At 34.9% G+C, this 22,979-nt stretch overlaps 1 protein-coding gene across 1 annotated transcript in view; it reads left to right on the plus strand.

Annotated features, from left to right (window-relative positions):
- The window catches only part of EPHA6 (EPH receptor A6), a 1,178,244-nt gene that overhangs the window by 942,962 nt on the left and 212,303 nt on the right, over positions 1-22,979 (plus strand). Inside the window, exon 12 of the mRNA XM_020977959.2 lies at positions 19,539-19,664. Coding sequence (XP_020833618.1) covers positions 19,539-19,664 — 126 coding nt within the window. The remainder of the gene's footprint in view (positions 1-19,538; positions 19,665-22,979) is intronic.

A 22,979-nucleotide genomic window follows, 5' to 3' on the forward strand; every position in this document is an offset into this window, starting at 1 on the left:
GCCATAGCAAAAGGAGAAATCTGTAAAATTCATGCTCTAGTGACTTGAATGATAAACACAAGTCAAAAGCAAACAAGTAATGGTTGAAAGTTATTTAATGCTTTTCAGTTCCTAAGACTGACTTGAAAGTCTAGATGAAGGGTAGCTTCTATAGTTGGAGAAAGGTGCTATTAGTTTTATTATAGAATCTGGGAATCTTTGAAGCATCATGACAGCACACAGCAAATTAAGTTAAATTTACAACACAGAAAACTTTCTTTTCTACTAACTTCTTGAAAATGAGAGTCTGGAGAATAGAACACCTTGATTCCCATCTTTCTCAATACAAATGTCACTTGCCCTTCCAAGATTAATATGGAAAATTTTAGCTCTCCTGCTCCACATCAATAATGATTGACAGGAAGAACAGTGTCTTTTGGATATTAGCCAGCCATTTGACTAAAGACAATATATTCTCTCTGTGACTGGTGGCCACAAAGACATCGAGGTTCCTCGAAGAGATCTCCAAAGTGACAAACACTCCAGAATAGTAAATGGAACATTAGCCATACATAACTTTTCCCTCTTCCAGAAAATGGCTTAGCTGGATCTTTCCTGAATTTATATGTCAATTATGGAAGGACAAAATAAATCTTCAAGGTGAAGCAAATTCCTTTTTATGCCCCATATGGAAGTTTCATTTTCACCATTCTAAAGTGACAGGACTATAACCAGTGTTTTTGTATGCCTGAGTGTAGATTCCCACTTTAATTATCCTTGATAATTCCAGGAGCCAAGATGATGGAGTAAGCAGTAAGTTACTATTACTCTCCCTTACCTCTAAAAAAAACCACAGAAAATAACACCCCAGAAAAAATCCTGGGATGGTGGAGACAGCAGAAGGACAGGATGAAACAGTCTTTTAACCTAGGAAACTTGGAGGATTGGTAACAAAGGTCTATCTCACTTGGGTCAAAGTGAAGTGAGCATCCCAGCAAGCCAGCAACAAGCCCCACCTCAGCAAACCAGCAAGAGATCCTGGGCCCCAGGGTGGTGGAGCAGGCCAACACCAACACCAACACCAACACCAGGACCCCTGCATGCCCTAGCACGGCTAGGGAACTGGCAGACTCCTGCTCAAAGAACCATCACATGTGCCAGGATGGCTCCAAGTAGGCAGGTGTCCTCCAGGGGCCAAACCTCCATGAGCTTCAAGGAAATGCAGAAAACAACTACCTGGCCTCAGCACATGCCAGACACTACCACTAGGACCTCAGCTCAGCACCAGGTAAGCTGCCAGAACCCTACAGCCTCCAACTGCCAGAACCTGAGACCTAAGCATACAAAGCCAGTGACCAGGCCCTTTACACCAGCAAAAGAAGCTTGGGACTGTGCCCCAGAAGCAGAGCTCAACTTTAATCCAAGAAATGGGCAAACAAGATGAGCAAGAAGCAAAAACTAACACTGACCATGGAATCTTTCTATGGGGACAGGGAAAATCAAAATGCAAACTCACAAAATGATAACATTGTTAATATACCTACATCTGAAATGTCAAAGAGGAATATGAATTGGTCTCAAGCCCCAAAAGCCTTCTTGGAAGAGCTCAAGAAGGATTTTAAAAGTCAGATAGGAGAGATAGAAGAAAAATTGGGAAAAGAAATGAGAGGTCTGCAAGATAGAGTCAACAGCTTGGAAAAGGAAGGACAAAAATTGACTAAAGAAAACAACTGACAAAAAAGTAGAATTGGACAAATGGCAAAGGAGGTATAAAAGATAACTGAAAAAAATAATTCCTTAAAAATCAGAATTGGGCAAGTGAAAGCTAATGACTCTATGAGATAGCCAGAATTAGTCAAACAAAGTCAACAAAATGAAAAAATAGGGGAAAAAATGTAAAATACCTCATTAGAAAAACAACTGACCTTGAAAATAGATCCAGGAGAGATAATTTAACAATTATTGGTCTACCTGAAAGCCATGATCAAAAAAAAAGAGCCTGGACAGCATCTTTCAAGAAATTTTCAAGGAAAACTGCCCTGAGGTCTTAGAAGCAGAGGGTAAGATAGCCATTGAAAGAATACACCTATCACCTCCTGAAAGATACCAAAATGAGGACCCCAAGGAATATTGTAGCCAAATTCCAGAATTATGAGGTCAAGGAGAAAATACTGCAAGCAGCCAGAAAAAAAAGATATCATGGAATCATAGTCAGGATTATGCGAGAGCTTGCAGCTTCTACATTAAAAGATCAGAGGGGTTGGAATATGATATTCTGTAAGGCAAAGGAGCTTGGATTGCAACCAATGAGCCAGAAAAAATGAGCATAATCTTTCAGGGGAGGAGATGGACATTCTATGAAACAGGGGACTTTCAAATTTTCTTGATGAAAACACCAAAGCTGGACAGAAAATTAAATCTTCAAATACAAGACCCAAAGTAAGCATAAAAAAAGTAAACAGGAAAGAAAAAAAATGATGTTCAATTAGGTTAAACTGTTTACATCCCTACTTGAGAAGATTATATTTGTAACTCTTGAGAACTATCTTTATCATGACATTTAGAAGGAGTATACATAGACAGAGGGTATGGGTGTAAGTTGATTTTGATGTGATGATAAAAAAAAACACCTATTTAAGAGATGAAAAAGGGGATTGTACTGGGAAAAGAGAAAAGAAGGAGGCAGAAAAGAGTAAATTATATCACATGAAGAGGCACAGAGACATATTACAGTAGAGGGAAAGAAGGGAGGGAGATGAGCACTGTTTGAATATTACTCCCATAGGATTTGGCTCAAAGAGGGAATAACATACACACTCACTTAGGTATAGAAATCTAACTTACCTATAAGAAGTAGGAGGGGAAAGGGAAAAGAAATGGAAGGAGGGGCTGATAGAAGGGAGAAAAGATAGAAGGAGGTGGTAATCAGAAGCAAAACACTAGTGAGGAGGGAAAGGGAGAAAGGAGAGAGAAAAGCATAAATGAGCGTGGGTGGTAATAGGATGTAGAGAAATACACAGTTAGTAATCATAACTGTGAATGTGAATGGAATGAACTCTCCTACAAAATGGAAAAGGATAGCAGAGTGGATTAAAAACCGTAATCCTACAATATATAATTTGCAAGAAACACATTTTAAGCAGAGAGATACACATAGAGTAAAAGTAAAAGGATAGGGTAGAATATATTATGCCTCGGCTGAAGTAAAAAAAGCAGGGGTGGCAATCCTGATCTCAGACAAAGCAAAAGCAAAAACATCTTATTAAAAGAGATAAGGAAGTGGGGCAGCTAGTTGGAGCAGTGGATAGAGCACTAGCCCTGGATTCAGGAGGACCTGAGTTCAAATCCGGCCTCAGACACATAACACTTACTAGCTGTGTGACCCTGGGCAAGTAACTTCACCCTTGTCTAGCCAAAAAAAAAAAAAGAGATAAGGAGGGAAACCACATCCTACTAAAAGATACCATAAACAATGAAGTAATATTATTACTAAACATATATGCACCAAGAGGCATAGCATCCACAATCTTAGAGGAGAAGTGAAGGCAGTTATAGGAAGAAATAGACAGGAAGAGAGGACAATTTTCGTCTCAGTCTAAGATGGGATCTCACCTGGCCCAGTTTCCCCATTATGTTCCTTTGAAAAGGAATGTTACCTACCTAGCTATTCCTGAGTCCGGCTATGAGGTGGATTTGATACTACATGGTTGGAAAACTGAATTACCTGAATCCAAACAGAGCTAAGGATATTTTATCCTGTCATATTTGGGCCCTAAATCTTGTCCCTGCTTTATCCTTTTATAGCAAATTCCTATAATCTGAGCAAGTAGTCAGTAAAAGATCAGTGCAAGTGTGTGAGATCTTGCTGTTTTGACCTGAATTTGTAGTCATTCAATATCCCCAAATGACTAAAATTAAATCAGAAACATCTTCAATTTGGTTTAGGTTCAGGAGTGGCCAAGTAGTCTGTGGTGGCAAGTCTAAAGAGGATCTGTATGGGAATGGCCAGTAAACTGGAGTGAACAGAATGCTAGGGACCTAGACCAGGGAGAATGAAGTCTAGATAGGATTAAGGGTGGGAAGTGGCCAGGGGCAATCACAAGGTAACAACAGAATTGGAAGATTGGGGATTACAATTGAAAGTCAGTCTCTGGCAAATTCATTTGTGTAACTATTGAGGCCAGGGGTAGAAAACTTCTACTTGCAAAAGTGTTACTTAAATTTTTTTTTTTAAGTAACTAGATCAGATAATCCTGTAGGTCAAAGTAAATTATTTCAATGGGGCTCTTACACTTTTACTTCTCCCTATATCTGGGCCCTGCAGTCTTTTCTGTCATATTTGTGTCTTCCAGACTACAGGCCATCCACCTACAGTTGGTAGCAAACAACAGATACCAGCCAATGTCCCCCCATCATTCCCTGGATGCAGCCTGTTCCACTCAACCTCCTCTTTGGACTCCCTTGAGCAAGGGACAGCTATGCCCCTTACCAATGGGAAGCAGTTTCAGAAGCTGAGACTTTTGCCCCTTACCCCAAAAGAATTTGGGTCCCATTTGTTTCAGGGGGGGAAAAATGGGGATGGGATCTGAACCCCTAAAAGGAAAAGACCATGTCTTTGGGATCTGGACCCCAAAAAAGAAAATCCCTGGACTTTTCTCAAATCTCTGGAATTTGCCTGAGGCTGTAATCCCCAATCTTCCAATTCTGTTGTTACCTTGTGATTGCCCCTGGCCACTTCCCACCCTTAATCCTATCTAGACTTCATTCTCCCTGGTCTAGGTCCCTAGCATTCTGTTCACTCCAGTTTACTGGCCATTCCCATACAGATCCTCTTTAGACTTGCCGCCACAGACTACTTGGCCACTCCTGAATCACTCCCACAGTCTTTCTGTATATAAGGTCCATCTTGCCTCCATTAAGGTGCTCAGATTCTTAAAATCTAGCCAATAAAGGGACAGTTAGGTGGCATAGTGGATAGAGCTCCAGCCTTGGAGTCAGGAGGACCTGAGCTCAAATCCAGACCCAGACACAAGACACTAGCTGTGTGATCCTGGGAAAGTCACTTAACCCCACTTCCTAAGCAAATAAATAAATAAATAAATGATAAAATAAAATCTAGTCACTGCTCAGATTCTTAAAATCTGGACTACTTGCATTGGTAATACAAATGCTTATATTTCTTAAGAGTCTGCCCAGTATGACAGATGTCCTAATAAACCTTTTCTTTTACTGGAAAAAAAAAGAAATAGACAGCAAAACTACACTAGTGGAGAACCTCAACCACCCCCTTTCAGAACTAGAAAAATTTAACCACAAAATAAACCAGAAAGAAGTTAAAGGAGGTGAATGGAATTCTAGAAAAGTTAGATATGGTAGACCTCTGCAGAAAAATGGAGATAGAAAGGAATATACCTTTCTTCTCAGTGCTACATGACACCTACACAAAAATTCACCATGGATCAGTGCATAAAAACCGCATACTCCAATGCAGAAAGGCAAAAATGTTAAACACATCCTTTTCAGATCATGATATGATAAAAATTACATGTAATAAAGAGCCGTGGAAAGATAGACTAAACCTTAATTGGAAACTAAGTAATCTAATCTGAAAAAATGAGTATGTCAAACAACAAATCATAGAAACTAGCAATAATTTCATCCAAGAGAATGACAATAATGAAACAATGTACCAAAACTTATGGGAAGCAGCCAAAGAAATTCTAAGGGGAAGTTTTATGTTTCTAGACACTTACATGAATAAAAGAGAGAAAGAGGAGGTCAATGAATTGGGCATGCAAATAAAAAAGCTAAAAAAAAGTACAAATTTAAAATCCCCAATTAAACACCAAATTAGAAATTCCAAAAACCAAAGGAGGGATTAATAAAATTGAAATTAAGAAACCTATTGAACTAATAAATACAACTAATGCCTGGCTTTATGGGGAAAAAAAATAAACCTTTGGTTAATTTGATTTGAAAAAAGAAAGAAAATCAATTTACCAGCATCAAAAATAAAAAAGTGAATTCACCGCCAATGAAGAGAGAATCAAAACAATAATTAAGAGCTATTTTGCCCAACTGTATGCCAATAAATCTGACAATCTAAATGAAATTGATGAATATTTACAAAAGTATAAATTGCCCAGATTAACAGGAGAGGAGATAAAATACTTAAATAACACCGTTTCAGAAAAAGAAATGGAACAAACCTGTCAACAAACTCCCTAAAAAAAAATCTACAGGGCCAGATGGATCTACAAGTGAATTCCGCTAAACATTTAAAGAACAATAAATTCCAATACTGCATAAACAATTTGGAAAAATAAGCAAAGAAGGAGTCCCATAAAATTATTTTCATGATACAGATATGATGCTGATACCTAAACCAGGAAGAGCCAAAACAGAGAAAGAAAATTATAAACCAATTTCCCTGATGAGTATAGATGTAAAAAGTTTAAATACAATATCATGGACATTTACAGCAACTTGTCATGAGGATAATATGGTATGACCAGATGGAATTTATACCAGGAATGCAGGGCTGGTTCAGTACTAGGAAAACTATCAGCATAATTGACCATATCAATAACAAAATTAACAAAAATCATATGATTATCTCAGTAGATGCAGAAAAAGTTTTTTGACAAAATACAATACTTATTCCTATTAAAAACACTAGAGAGCATAGGAATAAATGGAGTCTTCCTTAAAATGATAAGTAGCATCTACCTAAAACCATCAGCAAGCATTATATGTAATGGGGATAAGCTAGAAGGATTTCCAATAAGATTAGGGGTGAAACAAGGATGTCCATTATCAACCCTGTTATTCAACATGTACTAGACATGTTAGCTTAAGCAATAAAAGAACAAAAAGGAATTGAAGGAATTAGAATAGGCAAAGAAGAAACAAAGCTATCACTCTTTACAGATAATATGATGGTATACTTAAAGAATCCTAGAGAATCAACTAAAAAACTACTTGAAATAATTAACAACTTTGGCAAGGCTGCAGGATATAAAATAAACCCACATTAATCATTGACATTTCTACATATTAGTAACAAAGCCCAACAACAAGAGATGGAAAAAGAAATACCATCTAAAGTTGCTGTGGACAATATAAAATATTTGGGAATCTACCCGCCAAGACAAACCCAGGAACAATATGAACAGAATTACAAAACATTTTTCACACAAATAAAGTCAAATCTGAATAATTGGAAAAACAACGGTTGCTCATGAGTAGATGGAGCTAATATGAAAAACATGATGATTTTACCTAAATTAATTTACTTATTCACTTATGGCCCTTATTTAGTGCCATATCAATCAAACTACCAAAAATTATTTTATACGGCTAGAAAAATATAATAACAAAATTCATCTGGAAGAGCAAAAAGTCCAGAATATCAAGGAAATTAATGAAAAGAAATGCAAGGGAAGGTAGTCTAGTTGTACCAGATCTAAAATTGTATTACAAAGCAGCAATCATCAAAACTACTTGGTACTGGCTAAGAAAGTGTGGTAAATGAGTCAAATAAGTTAGGTACACAAGACACAGTACTCAAGGAGATACTCAAAGACTCCAACTTCTGGAATAAGAACTCATTATTTGACAAAAACTGCTGGGAAAACTGAAAAATGGTATGGCAGAAATGAGGCATAGACCAACATCCTACACCATATACAAAGTGGGTACATGATTTAGACATAAAAGCTGATACTACAAGCAAATTAGGAGAGCAAGGAATACTTTACCTGTCAGATCTAAGAAGGGAAGATTTTATGACCAAACAAAAGATAGAGAACATTATGAAATGCAAAATGGATAATTTTGGTTAGATTAAATTTTAAAAGTTTTTTACAAAAACTAAGCCAATGCAACCAAATTAGAAGGAAAGCAGCTGGGAAATAATTTTTACAGCCAGTATTTCTGATAAAGGCCTCATTTCTAAAACATATAGAGAAATGAGTCAAATTTGTAACAATGCAAGTCATTCCCCAATTGAGAAATGGTAAAAAAAGAGGCAGTTTTCAGATGAAGAAATTAAAGCTATCTAGTCATATAAAAATGCTCTAAAATTGCTATTGATAGGAGAAATGCAAATTAAAACAATTCTTAGGCTCATTTACCAACTTGGCTAATGACAAAACAGGAAAATGATAAATGTTGGAGAAGATATGGGAAAATTGGAACACTAATACATTGTTGGTGGAGTTATGAACTGGTCCAACCATTCTCGAGAGCAATTTGGAACTATACCCAAAGGGCTATAAAACCATGCATACCCTTTGACCTAGCAATATCACTTCTAGATCTGTATCCCAAAGAGATCATAAAAATGAGAAAAGGGCCCACATGTACAAAAATATTTATAGCAACTCTTTTTGTGGTGGCCAAGAATTGGAAATTGGGGAGATGCCCATCAATTAGGGAATGGCTGAACAAGTTGTGGTATATAAATATAATGCAATATAATTCCATAAGAAATGATAAGCTGGCAGCCTTCTCTAACCTAGAAAGACTTGCATGAACTGATGCTGAGTGAAGTGAGCAAAAGCAGGAGAACATTGTATACAGTAACAGCAACATTGTGCAATTATCAACTTTGATAGACTTAGCTCTTGTCAAGTAATTCAATGATCTAAGACAATTTCAAAAGACTAATGATGGAAAATGCACATACAGAGAAAGAACTATGGAATCTGAATGCAGATCTAAGCATGCTATTTTCTTTCTTTTTTGTTTGTTTTATCTTTCTTGTGTTTTTTTCCCTTTGTTCCTGATTTTTCTTTACATCATGACTAATGTGGAAATATGTTTAATATGATTGTACATGTATAGCCTCTTATCAGATTGCATGCTGTCTTGGGCAGGAGGAGGGCAGATAAGGGGAAAATTCAGAACTCAAAATCTTATAAAAGTAAATGTTGAAAACTAAAAATAAATAAATGAATTTATACAAAAAAAAGAAAAATTATTTTTTATAACAAGGTGCTAAAATTGGTTGATTCTGGGACTCTGGAATAAAACTACTGAATTAGAAGCTCCATAAGTTCTAACAAAACCACTCAAATTTAAGAAGTCTAGGGCAAAGCATCATTCACACTAATGAAATTGCAACTATGCCCAATGATATTTTTATTCTATTTAAGTCGCCTACAATTTGGATATTATTGGATAAGTGCTTGAGTGTACAAAAACAAAACCCTCCCTCACTTCACTGCATTTTACATCATTTACATTTTACATTTACTGGGAAGAAATAGCCTGTTTTCAGAGGTATCGTGATACAATGGGAAGAGCACTGAATTTAGAATAGGTCCCTTGACCAATGTTTAAATTCTGACTTTGTCACTATGTCTGTGACCTTAGGCAATCAATCAATCAAAATGAATTTAGGTAATATAAGGAGCTAAAGCAGTACAAAAGTAAAGTAAACAATTCAACATCAGTAAAAAACAAAACAAGAAAAAAACCCTTTACTACAGGGACTTGAAAAGCAAGAGGAAACAAAATTAAAGAGCTACCAAAGAACTAGAACATAAGCTGAATTATTTACCAAAATCATGTATATATAATATGTATACATACATTATATTATATATAACATGTTATATATAATATAATATATATGTATGTATGTATACAACATTGATCTCCAAAAATTAATAACAATTTCAATAGATGATTCTGTATTAATTGCTTATGTAATATCCAAGCTCCACAGAATGTTTTCAAAATGCAAGAATCCAAATGATATAGGAAGAAAGTGAAATTTCATTCCCATTATCCTATCTACTTTCTGTCACCTACCTGCCAAGAGTTGAAATATATCCTTCATCCATCTGTTGAAGTCAAGATTTGTCATTACATTTATGAAAGTTCTAATGGCTTTCAAAGTTGTTCTTCTCCTTTTTGTTGACCTGGTTCTGCTCTGCTTACTGCATTTTACATCAGTTTATTTAAGTCTTCCTAGTTTTCCCAGGTTGAAGTACATATTTTCATCATCCTATCTGCTATTGGAATTGTACCAAGTATGCCATCAGTGAGCTTACAGAAGATGAGCTATCATCCTTATCCTTTTATTTATTCAACTACAAAAAGCAGTTCTTTTATTCACTTCTGCAATATTCAACAGCACATTAAATATGAAAGAAAATAATAGGACTGCAACTTGTCCCAGAATAGTTTCTAACTGGGGCAGCTAGGTGGCACAGTGGATAGAGCACTGGCCCTGAATTCAGAAGGACCTGAGTTCAAATCCAGCCTCAGACACATAACACTTACTAGCTGTGTGACCCTAGGCAAGTCACGTAACCCCATTGCCTAGCCAAACAAACAAACAAACAAAAAAAAGAATAGTTTCTAACTAAACTCCATCAAGCACATGAGAAAAATGGTCATCTTAATAATGGACTTGTCGTATCAGCTACACTTTGGAACTGATTGTGTAACATGGCCCAAGATGCTTAGCATGGCATGCCAACATCAGAGAAGGTGCTGTGTTTTAAAAAGCAAAGAAATATGAGATGCACAAATTTAGAGAATCCACCCCAAATGTTCACATGGACTATTTGTGTCCAACCAGTGGTAAAATATTCTGGGCTCATATTTGTCTGATCAACCACAGTCTGACACACTGTAACTTGACTCTAGCATAGTTATGTCATTTTGGTCCTATTCAAGAATGAAGGACAACAACCAACCATAGTAGATATAGAAATCCATACATCGGTCTTAATACCTGAAGCCATGAGGTAGGTCACTAATCAAAAAACTGCACAGGAGAAGAAGACAACTTGTGCTAAGACACTGAGGTGGGAAATGTAATGGTGTATGTGAGAAAGAGCAAATAGGCCACTTTGGTTGGCATATGAAAAGAAAAAATAAGAAATTATCTTGGAAATGTAGGTTGGTAATCTCAATGAAAATAATGAAAAAAAGTAGGGATTGAGGAGTCCTACCAGTACCAGTGCTCAAACTCTACTCCAACCCAATAATTATCAGAACTATTTGATGTGGATTAAAAAACAGAAAAGTTGACCAGTGGAATAGATTATGTAAACAGGACCCAGAAGCAATTGAATATAGCAGAACAGTGTTCCGGCAACCTATAGGTATTCTATTTGTGCCAACCAGTGGTAGAACATTCCAGGTTCATATTGGTCTAAAAATAGTTAGGAAAATTAGGAAGCAGTTTGGCAGAAATTATGATTAAATAACATTTTATATCAGCATATTTCCTATATTTGATTGTACATTCACCCTATCACAAGCCCCATACATATAGAACCTTAAATTGTCTTTGGGGTATGACCAAAGAAGATTGCAGAGGATAAACATCAGACAGAATAAGGAACAGAAAATAGATGTTTGAATATATATGTTTTGAAATCTACTGAGGATAATGGGAACTTGAAGTCATACATTTAAATCAAGTATCATGTGCTGGGATATTTTATCTTCATAAAAGGAAAGCTGAGGAAGCCTGTTAAACATGTGAAAGCCTGATTTGGCCTCTGTATGATTTGTGTCCCAAGCACTTAGTGGGTCCTTAATAAATGCTGATTGATTGATTGAATGATTGATTGATTGGAGTCACATTGCTGAGTATAGAAACATCCATAACTCTACATTCTAATGCCAGCTCCAATTAATGATTGGTACCATGGAAAGGCATTAATTAGTATCTTTACATTTGTTAGCATTCCCAAACACAGATGTTATACATGATTCAGAAGCTATATCCTATCAGAATTGCAAATGTAAGAATATTTGCAAAAATTTATTGCCTTGCACTTGTTGGAAACAAAGATATTTTATGTATTTGTAGAACAGATTATGACAAAAAGAGAAAATTGTACTTAAAAAAATACAGAAAGAATTGAAGAGTATAGTATAACATTTTTATTTTTTAAATATCCAGAACAAGAAAAAAATTAACAGGCTAACATCTTTTTTTTATTTAGATGTACTCCACTATTTTCTATAAAGATATTTGTAATCACCTACACTTAAACCATTGAAAAAATCAAATATTTGGTCTGATATTCCATACATTCTAGGGTTAATATTAAAAGAATAGAAGTATTGTTTAATAGAGAGTTCAGCTGGTAGAATGCCCAGTAACAGATATTTTACAGGAATGAGGAATTATTTTTCTATCCAAGCCTACTGATCCAGAAAAATAAATAGCCACATATAGGATTTTTTTTAATTAAGGGTTTTTTCGCCTCCTTGTAAGAGAGAGAAAAATATGAAATTTTCAGCTCAGCTGCTTTTCAAATGAAGGACAGTGACCATCATGTAATCAATGACTGAATGTGAAATAAGATTGGGGTTAGTGAAAAAAGAAGAGAATTACTAGTGGAAAGGGAAGAGCAGGGGAGAAGATGCAAAATGAAGAAGAAAGGAAAAGATAACATGGATTCTAATGAAGGAAGCATGATACAAAAAGAAGAATACAATAAAGAGAGGGAGAAGGCATCATATGTTAGAGGAAAAAGAAATACAGGAAGACAAGAAAAATATAGACAAAATGAAAGTGAAACATGTACATTCATAGACAATATTCTCTTCTTCCCTGAGTGTTCTTCCTTGCTAGTAGTAGAAATAAGAGACACAGTCTTAGACAAGGGCCTAATTAGCTTGCTCCAGAGTTAATTTTATAGGTGCCACTAACCCTTACAACCTAATGAGTCTAGACATGCATTGCAGACATCTTGTCAGAGGAAGGGCTATCAAATGTTTTTTTTAAGTGAACAAACAATAAGCTCAATATCATTTCATATTCTCTCCAACTTTCAGTTAATTTTGTGGCTATAATGATTTGGTAGCTTGTCTATTCCCTTCTTGTACCTTCATTTTAGTACCTATATAATATACATATGTGTGTAAAATCATTCTATACGTACTTCTATTTATCAGTTCTTTCCCTGGATATAGATAGTGTCTTCCCTCATATGTCCTCTGTAGTTAACTTGGTTATTTATAACAGTCAAAATGATTTAGCCACCAAAAGTTGTATATAAGACCTTTATCTGAGAATCTGTCTATAAAAAATTGGGCAAAAATTTTTTATAGACAGATTCTCAGATAAAAGTCAAGTCTCTCATCTTATTCAGATTTCCATCATTTAAATATTATTCCAGTAAAGTCTCCCACCACTTGGTCTCCTTATTGAGCCCTCCAGTTTCAATCTGTCCCTTATATGATACATCTTCTATGTAGTTCTACAAATAATCTTGCTTTTATAGCCTGTGATGATCTAGAATTAATCAAAAAGGGCAAAAAATTTCCCTCATTCCTTTTTCTTTGGATCCACAAATGACAAAAAGTGGGATTTTCCTAGGCTCTGCAACCACCCAGGAGAGAGAGAAAATTGTCCATTCTCTGCATTACTTGTGTGCCAGGTTTGGGGAATAACTTATCTAATACAGTATCTCCTAGCAAAATTGCTGCTATAGCATGTAGGCATTGAGAAGATCCAGGCATTTGGCTAAAAGGCTAGAGTTTTGCTTTTTCCAGGGTCTGAGAAAGGTGGAGGAAAGTGGAGGCCAAGGATTGCTAGTCCTGAAGACACATCCCCATAGAGGCTGTATAGTTCCCTGAATAACATGTCAGAGGCACAACATCTGTTCTGAAGCCAGGCATCTGTAGAGGAGAAAGAGACACCTAGAGTGAGCTGAGGCATGAAAGAGGTGAAGCATGGCTGGGTACCTTCCAGAAACAGCATTCTTGGAAAGAGTTACCAACTAGGAGAGCAGAGCCTCTGAACAGAGCTTTCTTCAAGATCAGAAGACAGATGACAACAGGGAGGAAGAGTAGTTAAGAGAGTAATTTGAGTCTTGAGACTATATATCTATTGTCTAAAGATGAATCACGCTAAATTTGTAGAAGCCCATCACCAGTTTGTCCACAGGGCAATATAGGTCTTGACCTAAACAATTTTTGAAAACCATCTGAGGAGTCAAAAAGACCCAGATTCAATCCCTGCCTCTATTATCTACTGGCTACTTAACCTCCAGTTGCCACAGACCACTTTCTAAGCTTTGAGGATGAGGTGTCAATCATGATCATCATAAGTGATCATCATAAGTGGAGGGAATTTCCATGGGCAGAAATCCCTGCACCAAGGAAATAACAGCCCAGAGCAAAAACATGATCTTGTTCACAAACACACACACATACATTCAGATACATTCGACAAATAAAGGAACTGTTTCCACAAAGTCAGGAAAAAATCATTAAACTGGACAATAGGGCATAACAGACTAAAGCAAGTTTATGCCAAATCTCAAAGGCAAGTGAATGTCTCATGAATTGAGAAAAAGAATGAGAGATCCAGTTTATCATGATTGAATGGCAATAACTAATGACTGAAATGATAAAATCAGTATTGAGTGATCTATATATGATTGACCTTTAAGGAGAAAAATGGTAGAAAGTTATCAGCATATGATACTTCAACCAAATATGAATTTATATATACTAACATTTTCCATTTTTCACATGTAAAATCAGCAGTTAAGACCATGAAACCCAAAGTCAGATTTTTTTACTCACAATAAACATATAAAAACATTATTAATCTTTTAAATTTAAGAATAATGAAAATTGCTTTGTTAATGCAATGGGTTGTTACAGCAATAGCAAAAAAACTATAATAATAAAAATAACACTTGCATTTGCTTTTTCAAAGGTGCTTAAGTAAGCATTTGTCCGTGTTAAAACTTCTGAAAATGTTGACAAAATAGCAAAGTTTTGTAAGGAAATTATACTCCTAATTGCACATCAATGTTAATAATAATATCAATGATATGCAGAGACATTCTTATTAATTTATTTTTCTTCATATTTCTTAAGGAAACATTTTTCCAAATACTGATTTTCTTTCACATTGATTTCAAAGTTAATATTTTTCTCTGACTCTAAATATAAAATACATATGGAAAATATGGACAGAAGTCCGTGGATAGAATGAGGACATATAAATTGTCTGATATATACTTATGGAGAAAATAGCAATGAAATCACAAATTGATATAAATGCTTCATTATTACATTTACTGCCTCTGATAAAGATTGGTGATGATTTTTTTTCAATTCTTCTCTCTCTTGTAACACCACTCCCTTCTCTGAAAGGTTGAATTTTTCTAAATACTGAATCAGAATTTGTACTATGTGGTAATTGAAAGTCTATCTTAAACATTTTACCAAGTATTGGTTGGTAGGTAGGTAGGTAGGTAGGTAGGTAGGTAGATAGATAGATAGATAGATAGATAGATAATTTCAAGAATGCCATGTAGGAAAAATAAGTTATGAGTTTACATTAAGATTGCATTATGTAGTTGGTGCTCAATGAGTAAAAGTATTCACAATCCTGCTATAAGAATAACTTACTTTTTATGGATTTTTATAGTACACAATGTGGTTTTCTCACAACAGTCCTTTGATGGAGGTAGTATATTATCAATTCCCATTTTAGTGATGATGAAACTGAGACACAGAGGTTAAATGTCTAGAGTCATACAACTAATAAGTGTTAAAAATTAGGACTCAAATTTGGGTCTTCTAAGTCCAAAATCACTATTTCCACTACATCAAGCTTCTTCTCTTCTGATTTTATCCACTAAAAGTTGTATTGGTGCACTTTCTGACTTCTGCTGAGGACTAAATTATGTATTCCTTGAAGAAGAATATTTTGTCTTCCCTAGATCTCTTACATATGTTCTTATTCTTCCAAAGGGGACTATTCTAATGATCATTCACTATTAAGTTGATATATGTATATATCATTATATTGTAAATATAATGATATATTATACATATGTTTATGTATACAAATATATCAGTAAATCTGGATTCAAATTCTGCCTCAAATCCTTAGAAATAACATGATTTTTTAACTTCCCAGTGCCTCAGTTTCCTCATCTGACAAATGAGCATAATATTTTCACCATGTTCCTCACAGTATAGCTGTGAAGGAAGTACTTTACAAACCTTATGAATGTGGTTTACAAATTCTATAAATTTATAGATGTTAATAAACCTACATAAATGTGAGCTATTAGTAATAAGTGTTATGTATTATAAATAGATGACCATGTTTCTTAGGGAGAAAAAAAATTTCTTATCTATCTTGCATGAGTTTCTATACTTTTGCTAGTTGGTGCATTCAACTATGTAAAACTCTATGGATATTCTTCCAAAGAGGATAATTTTAGATGTGTCAAGTTTCTTCTATGAAAACACATCTTTTAAAACTATGCATACCATTTGATCCAACAATAGCACCACTAGGTCTGCAACCCAAAGAGACTATAAAAAAGGGAAAAGGACCCACATGTGCAAAGATATTATAGCAGCTCTTTTTGTGGTGGCAAAGAATTGGAAATTGAGGGGATGGCCATCAATTGGAGAATAGCTGAACAAATTATGGTATATGAATGTAATGGAATATTATTGTTCCATAAGAAATGACGAGCAGGCAGATTTCAGAAAAACCTAGAAAACCATGTAATCCAATGCTGAGTGAAGTGAGCAGAATTAGGAGAACATTGTACACAGTAACAGCAACATTGTGCAATGATTAACTTTGAAAGACTTAGCTCCTCTCAGCAATACAATGATCTAAGACAATTACAAGGGACTTCAAAATGGAAAATGCTAACCACATCCAGAGAAAGAACTATGGAGTCTGAATGCATATCAAAGCATACTATTTTCTCTTTTTTTGTTTTTTTTTGTTTTCTCTTTCTTGTAGTTTTTCTCTTTGGTTCTGATTCTTCTTTTACAACATTACTAATATGGAAATATGTTTATTATGATTATACAAGGATAGCCTATATCACATTGCATTCTACCTTGGGGACATGGGAGAGGAAGGAGGGGGAAAATTTAGAACTCAAAATCTTATAAAAGTGAATTTTGAAAATTAAAAATAAATAAATTTTTTTAAAAAAGAAAACATATCTTTTGACTCCTTTTGCATACAAATTTCTCTGAAAACAGAAGCCATTGAAATCAACTTCAGTGTGCTCAGTAGAAGTGATCCCTTTCATTTAGTCAATTATGAGCAAGATTTGATTGATTTAATTGTGCCCATGAATGTATTTTAAAGTCAGTTTAACTTTTAGATAATTGTTATGACATTATTCATAAGTATAATCTATATTAGTTATTTAAATATGAGTCTAAATATGATGTTTTTTAAATTACTTGCTGAGTATTTTGGAAGTCCTCTCAGACCATTAGAATATCAATTAGTAATAAGTTTGAATCATACAGTGCAAAGCTTGCAATTTACAATATAGATTTATGAATTCCCCATAGAACTCAGATAGGTGTCATAGTAGATAGAGGGCCAGGCCTGGAATCAAGAAGACTCATCTTCCTGAATTCAAATCTGGCCTAAGAAACTTACTAGCTATATGACCCTGGATAAATCAGTTAACCCTGTTTGCTTCAGTTTCCTCTTTTGTAAAATGAGCTGGAGAAGGAAATGGCAAATCATTCCAGTATCTTAGCCAAGAAAACCCCAAATGGGCTCACAAAGAGTCAAGTATAATTGAAAACAATTCAACAAGACAACATAGAATTCAGTCCTGTTTTGTAGTACAGAGAGCACAAATTCCTTCAGCTCAGCCACTAACTATACATGCTTAAAAATCACTTCATTTCCCTAAGGTTTGGTTTGCCCCCTTTGTAAATGGATGAATTACAAATAAATGAACAATTAAATGAATGAAATATTACTAAGTGCTTACTGTATGCAAAACAGTGGGATACAGTATGGCAAAATAGTTCCTGCTCTCAAGCAGCTTATATTCTAATGGGGGAAATAACATATATGAAAGGTTTCAGCTACAGGTTAGATGAAAATTTCCCATGATCCCTAGAACAAAGCAGATGGTAATGGCTCTAATATCATTTCCATTGATTGAATCATATTGGTTTCAGATGTTGAGCCAAACATTTTATAAGTAAGAACTTTCTTTTCTGTGTCTTCAGTAGCCCTGGCTGTAGCACCTGTTTGACCAGTCACCAATTTACACCTCTGTAAGGGTTATTTCTGGAATGATGACTCCAGGCCATGTGCTGGAAAAGAATTGCCATTTCTAAGACTCTTGGATTAGGTGTTTCCGTTGATGTCAGGGGAGATGGTGGTCAAAGCGGTGGTAGTGGTGATAGTTTGGCTTGCCTGACACATGTCACCTCCTATCTTTCCCTCAGAGTGCCTTGATTCTCCAGCTGGGCTGGCTTAATTGACCTTTGTGTGGTAGTTGCTCTGCACCTGGTGGAGATGACTGGCCCCTTCTCAACAGGAGTTGCTTCCCTGAATGATAGCTCTGGGGGCTGGAGCAGGAGCAGAACACATGTTGCCACTACCATGACTCCTATGCCTATTTAAAATAGAAAGGATAGAATTAGATGATTTCCAACAGCCCTTCCAGGTCTAAAATTATTTGATTCTACTCATTTTATTAAACCTATGAAAAATATTCAACTCCCTTTTGGTTTTAAAAATAAAATCTTTAGTGACACTTTAAGAATATTGTCCACATTACTTAAAATACCTTTAGTATGAAGCAAAAATTGTTATATTTTTGGATAATTGTGAATCTCTCTGTACATTAACCCTAACAGGAAAATGACAAGCAATAAAAAATTGTGTTCATTATAAGCTTAGGCAAGTCACTTAGCCCCTTCCTGGATCTTAGTTTCTTTATCTATAAAGTAGGAGAGCTGAACTAAATGGCTTCTGACATCCCTTCTAGCTCTAGATCTGTGGTTGTATTATTTTTTCTAGTGGCTATGAAAAAGCATGTAATTACTAAATCATGAGTATATCCACTCACAAGTGTGTTTTCTTTATTTGAAGCACTAATCTCAGTATGCCTTGGGGCAAATTTCTACAGGAGAGACCTGAGATCCTAGGGATGATTGGGACCTGCATACCTCTAATTCAGAAAGATATCAATTTTGCAGCCAGAACACCAATTTTCTGACATCATTTATAGCTGTTCTGCCCACCCAAGAAAATCTGTCTTTATGGAACAGAAACTTTATGTTCCACATTGAGATATAGAAAAGAAAACAAACTTTTCCTTTGAGACTTGCTCTTTCTAGCTGTTCTTTGGTTTGAGATGGGGTGGGAGGGGAGAAGAGAGAGAGATTTGTGTATGTACATTTATAAATATGTTTATGTATATATACGTAATAAGTATTGTATTTCTTGCCTTCTCAATGGGTGGGGGAAGGGTGGATGGAGGGGAAACATTTGGAACTGAAAATAGAAATAAAATATATACATATTTGTGCATGTTGTATACATATACATATAAATGGTATATGTATATATACATAAATTAAACTAATTTAACAAAATCATATAAAACATGGTTTCAGTTCTTTTGCTTCACCCTTTATTTATATATAATGATGCATTTGTTGAGTTTAGACCTTATTATGATTACTCACCTGATATCATGCAATCAAAATAAAACTCAGGTTATTTGATAAATTTCAAGTTTTTTCTTAATTTCTTAAAGGATCCTTCCCATCCATTGGGGTGGAGGCATTATGTCCCAGCTTCTTGAGGACAGGCTTCTTAAATAACATCCCAGCTACGCATCCAGTTTCAGGAGGAGGTTCCTTCCCCTCCAGGATTCCTACTGGTAAGTGTTTCAAGCCACATTGTCTCCCATCACAAATGAGGATGAGGGCAGCATTAAACACTTGTAGTGATTCAGTACAAAAATGAATACTTTTACACATATAGTGGGGAAATGCAAATGAGAGTTTTTAATGCAAGAACTGCATCTGTATAAGAGTGGGAGGATAAAACAGGGATTGCTAGAGTCTGGGGTAGGTTAAGTAATAGGAGGGTAAGGTAGCAGGTAGAAGTAAAGTAGAGGAGTTAGGAGAGATAGGAAAAAAGATTTGCACAAACACAAGCACAACATTTAGGACTAGAATCTCTTAGGGGAAATATATGTTTATATATGTATGTATGTGTGTGTGTGTGTGTGTGTGTGTGTGTGTGTGTGTCAATACCTATGTATAAATATATACAATGCTCAATTGTAGCCTTGGAGTAGTGAGTAGGGGGGAGTGAGGGGAAAAAAAGAACAAAGTAAAAAGTGCACAGCAGAGAACAAAAGAAAACCTACAAGGAAGCAAAGATGGACACCTTTCAACACAATGCACAGTGTTTAACATATAGGCTTTCTTGAAATGAAAAGTTATTGCTATATATTTTGAATCTTCTCATGTTCTGCTGTGCACATGACATTTTTTTTGTTTTTTTCTTATTTTATATTTAAGTTTATAATGTTTCTTGTTCTTTTCTTATTATGTATTTAAGTTTTAGTATTTGTCTAAAATAAAAAATTTGTAAAACTTCATCTGTAATACTTAATCCAGCACTTGTCACATAGCCCTAAGAAAGGAGAGGAAAAACTGTAAGTAGAACACCCAGTTAATATAATGCTTAACAAGGCAAAGCTTTTACTGAAGTTAAAATTTGCCCCATGTCTTCAGATAAGCTTTTACTTGAGTAAAAACTTTGGGTGCAGGGTCCAAGTTTAAAACTTAACTCTAAAGGAAGTAGTGGATTTGTGCCATTTGGCCATCCCTAAGGATGGGGGAAAAAATCCATTAAATATGGTTGGCAGGAAGAGTCATTTCCAATCAGGATGATTCTATGGGGAATTAACTAAATTATTGTTTTACTGAAGAAAAATATCTTGAAGGAAAGCCAGCAAATGGCAAAATCATTGGACATTTTTACTTTAGAAAAATGGCTATAGGAAGCTTCATAAAAAACACCAATATGGCCAAAGTCACATATCAACAATGACAACAACAACAAGCATTTAGGATGTTTGTAAATATCATTTTGACAAATCAACTCCTTTTGTCTTATGTTGCATTTCATCTATTTTATGAATTATTCACATTAAACTCATATACCAAATAAGTTTTCCATGTCAATTCCCTGCTGCCTTTCTCCCTTGTTGTCCAAGGGTTGAAAACTCTAATATTAGCAAAAATAAAATATAATTAGCAAGGCAAATCTTGGGAAGGGAAGAAGTATGGGGCATTCAATTACTAAATCCATTGACAAGTTTAATACAAATATTTTTTGCAGTTAAATGCTGCATTTGGAACAGTTGTAGTAATGAAGGAGAATTTTGACAAGCTAAAGAATGTTGTATTATTGATAATGAGAGGATGATCTACTTCCCTAAAAATAATAACAATAATTCTCAGATTACAATCATACCATTGAATTCAAGATGAGAAATACCCAGAGAGAAATTTAATAAGTTTGGTTAAATTTCATTCTCTCTTGATATGACCTACGTTTTAATAAGCATTCTTATTAAATAAGTAAATCTTGTTTATTTAATTTGTTAAATTAAATAAATAAGTAAGCTTAAATAATCCGGTTCTTAGTAGCATTAGACAAGTTGTAAATAATTCTTAAAAATGTTATAAAATACATATCATATGGTCATGATCATTATTTTTTTAAGTTTTGAATTTTTGGCCCAGACATTAGCTGAATAGTTTCCTCTCGGTGTGTTACTCCCTTTACCAAGACAGAGCAATGTGTTCGCAAATGATAATCTTAGAACTGTCTGATAGACTGATAGGTTAAATGAATTCCCCATGGTCATATAGCTTATATGTGTAAGAGGCAGGGCTTGAACACAGATCTTTCTGGCTCTCTATACATTATGCTATGGTGCTTCCGAAATATCTCATACATTACTTACCAACTTTAAAAGAATTGGAATACACATAAAGTATAATACTGAAAAATGTGACTGCCTCCAGGAAAATTGTTTTCTTCTTCCTTTTGTCATAATTCTATGAAGTCATAGTTTTGAAAAAGGCAACATTCTCCAGGTACATCTAGAAAAAGTCATTTATGAGTAAACCTGCTTTTTATTTTATCTAGTAAAGATTTAATTCAAACTCTGTACCCCTGCCAGCTAGAGATGATAGTTTTCATAATGAATTTTATGAAAAGGCTATTTTTTTAAAAGCAATATTCTTTGGGATGTCTTCTATAGGTTGAAGAATAACATTTGGTATGTGTAAACATAAGAACTAAAATATTTTCTCCATTTACTTGAACTTTCAATTTTTGAGGTTTTCAGTTTTTTGTTATGAGTCAATGAAGTAGATAAATACTCTCTAATCTACATACCAAAGAAAATTGCTATAGCTCATTATTATATGAATACAGATATATTTGAGAATCAATGTGACAAAGTGAATATAAGACAGTCTTAGACACAGAAAGATCTAATTTCACATCCTGCCTCTGACACATATTAGGTATCAGTGTGCCAGACAAGTATAAGAAAAAAATTATAGTTAAGTTTAGTGGAGGGAAGCTCCACACCAGGAATTTCCTATACCCAGAAAATCACAAGTATGGCTCAAAATAAAAGAATCAGATATGCTCATATCTTCAGATACCCAAAACCACTAAACATTAGATCTCACAACTTTAATATTTGATAAGCAGGTTAATTCTGACTTACCCCACATTAGAGGCTTCACTGTGGTAGGAAATTGAGGCAGGAAATTTAAGAGAGTACAGCAAGGTTATACACAAAATAGGCAGCATTACATCTTAGAAATTTCTCTTTTCAAGTCCTCTATTCAAATATCCTCCTCCCCACTAAGATATTATTTCATATCAGCTATTTCAAAATGTATTTGGCTCTCATTATCTAAGGTAACTGAGGAGCTGTTGACTTATGTGGAGGTTTGCCAGCCAAAACTATTTCTGTCCCACTAACCTTGCCTATAGGAAGAAAAAGGAGATTAATAGCCAAGAATAACACATGATTTGGAGAGAGAGCAGAAAGTGGGCAATAAAATCTGTCTCCTCCAACTTACTGATCCTCAAGCCTAATCTAGGGTATATATATACACATGTATATATGTATGTATGTGTATATATATATATA

The sequence above is a fragment of the Phascolarctos cinereus genome, unplaced genomic scaffold (genome assembly GCF_003287225.1).
Source record: "Phascolarctos cinereus isolate Bilbo 61053 unplaced genomic scaffold, phaCin_HiC Scaffold_725;HRSCAF=1366, whole genome shotgun sequence".
In the NCBI taxonomy this organism is placed as follows: domain Eukaryota; kingdom Metazoa; phylum Chordata; class Mammalia; order Diprotodontia; family Phascolarctidae; genus Phascolarctos; species Phascolarctos cinereus.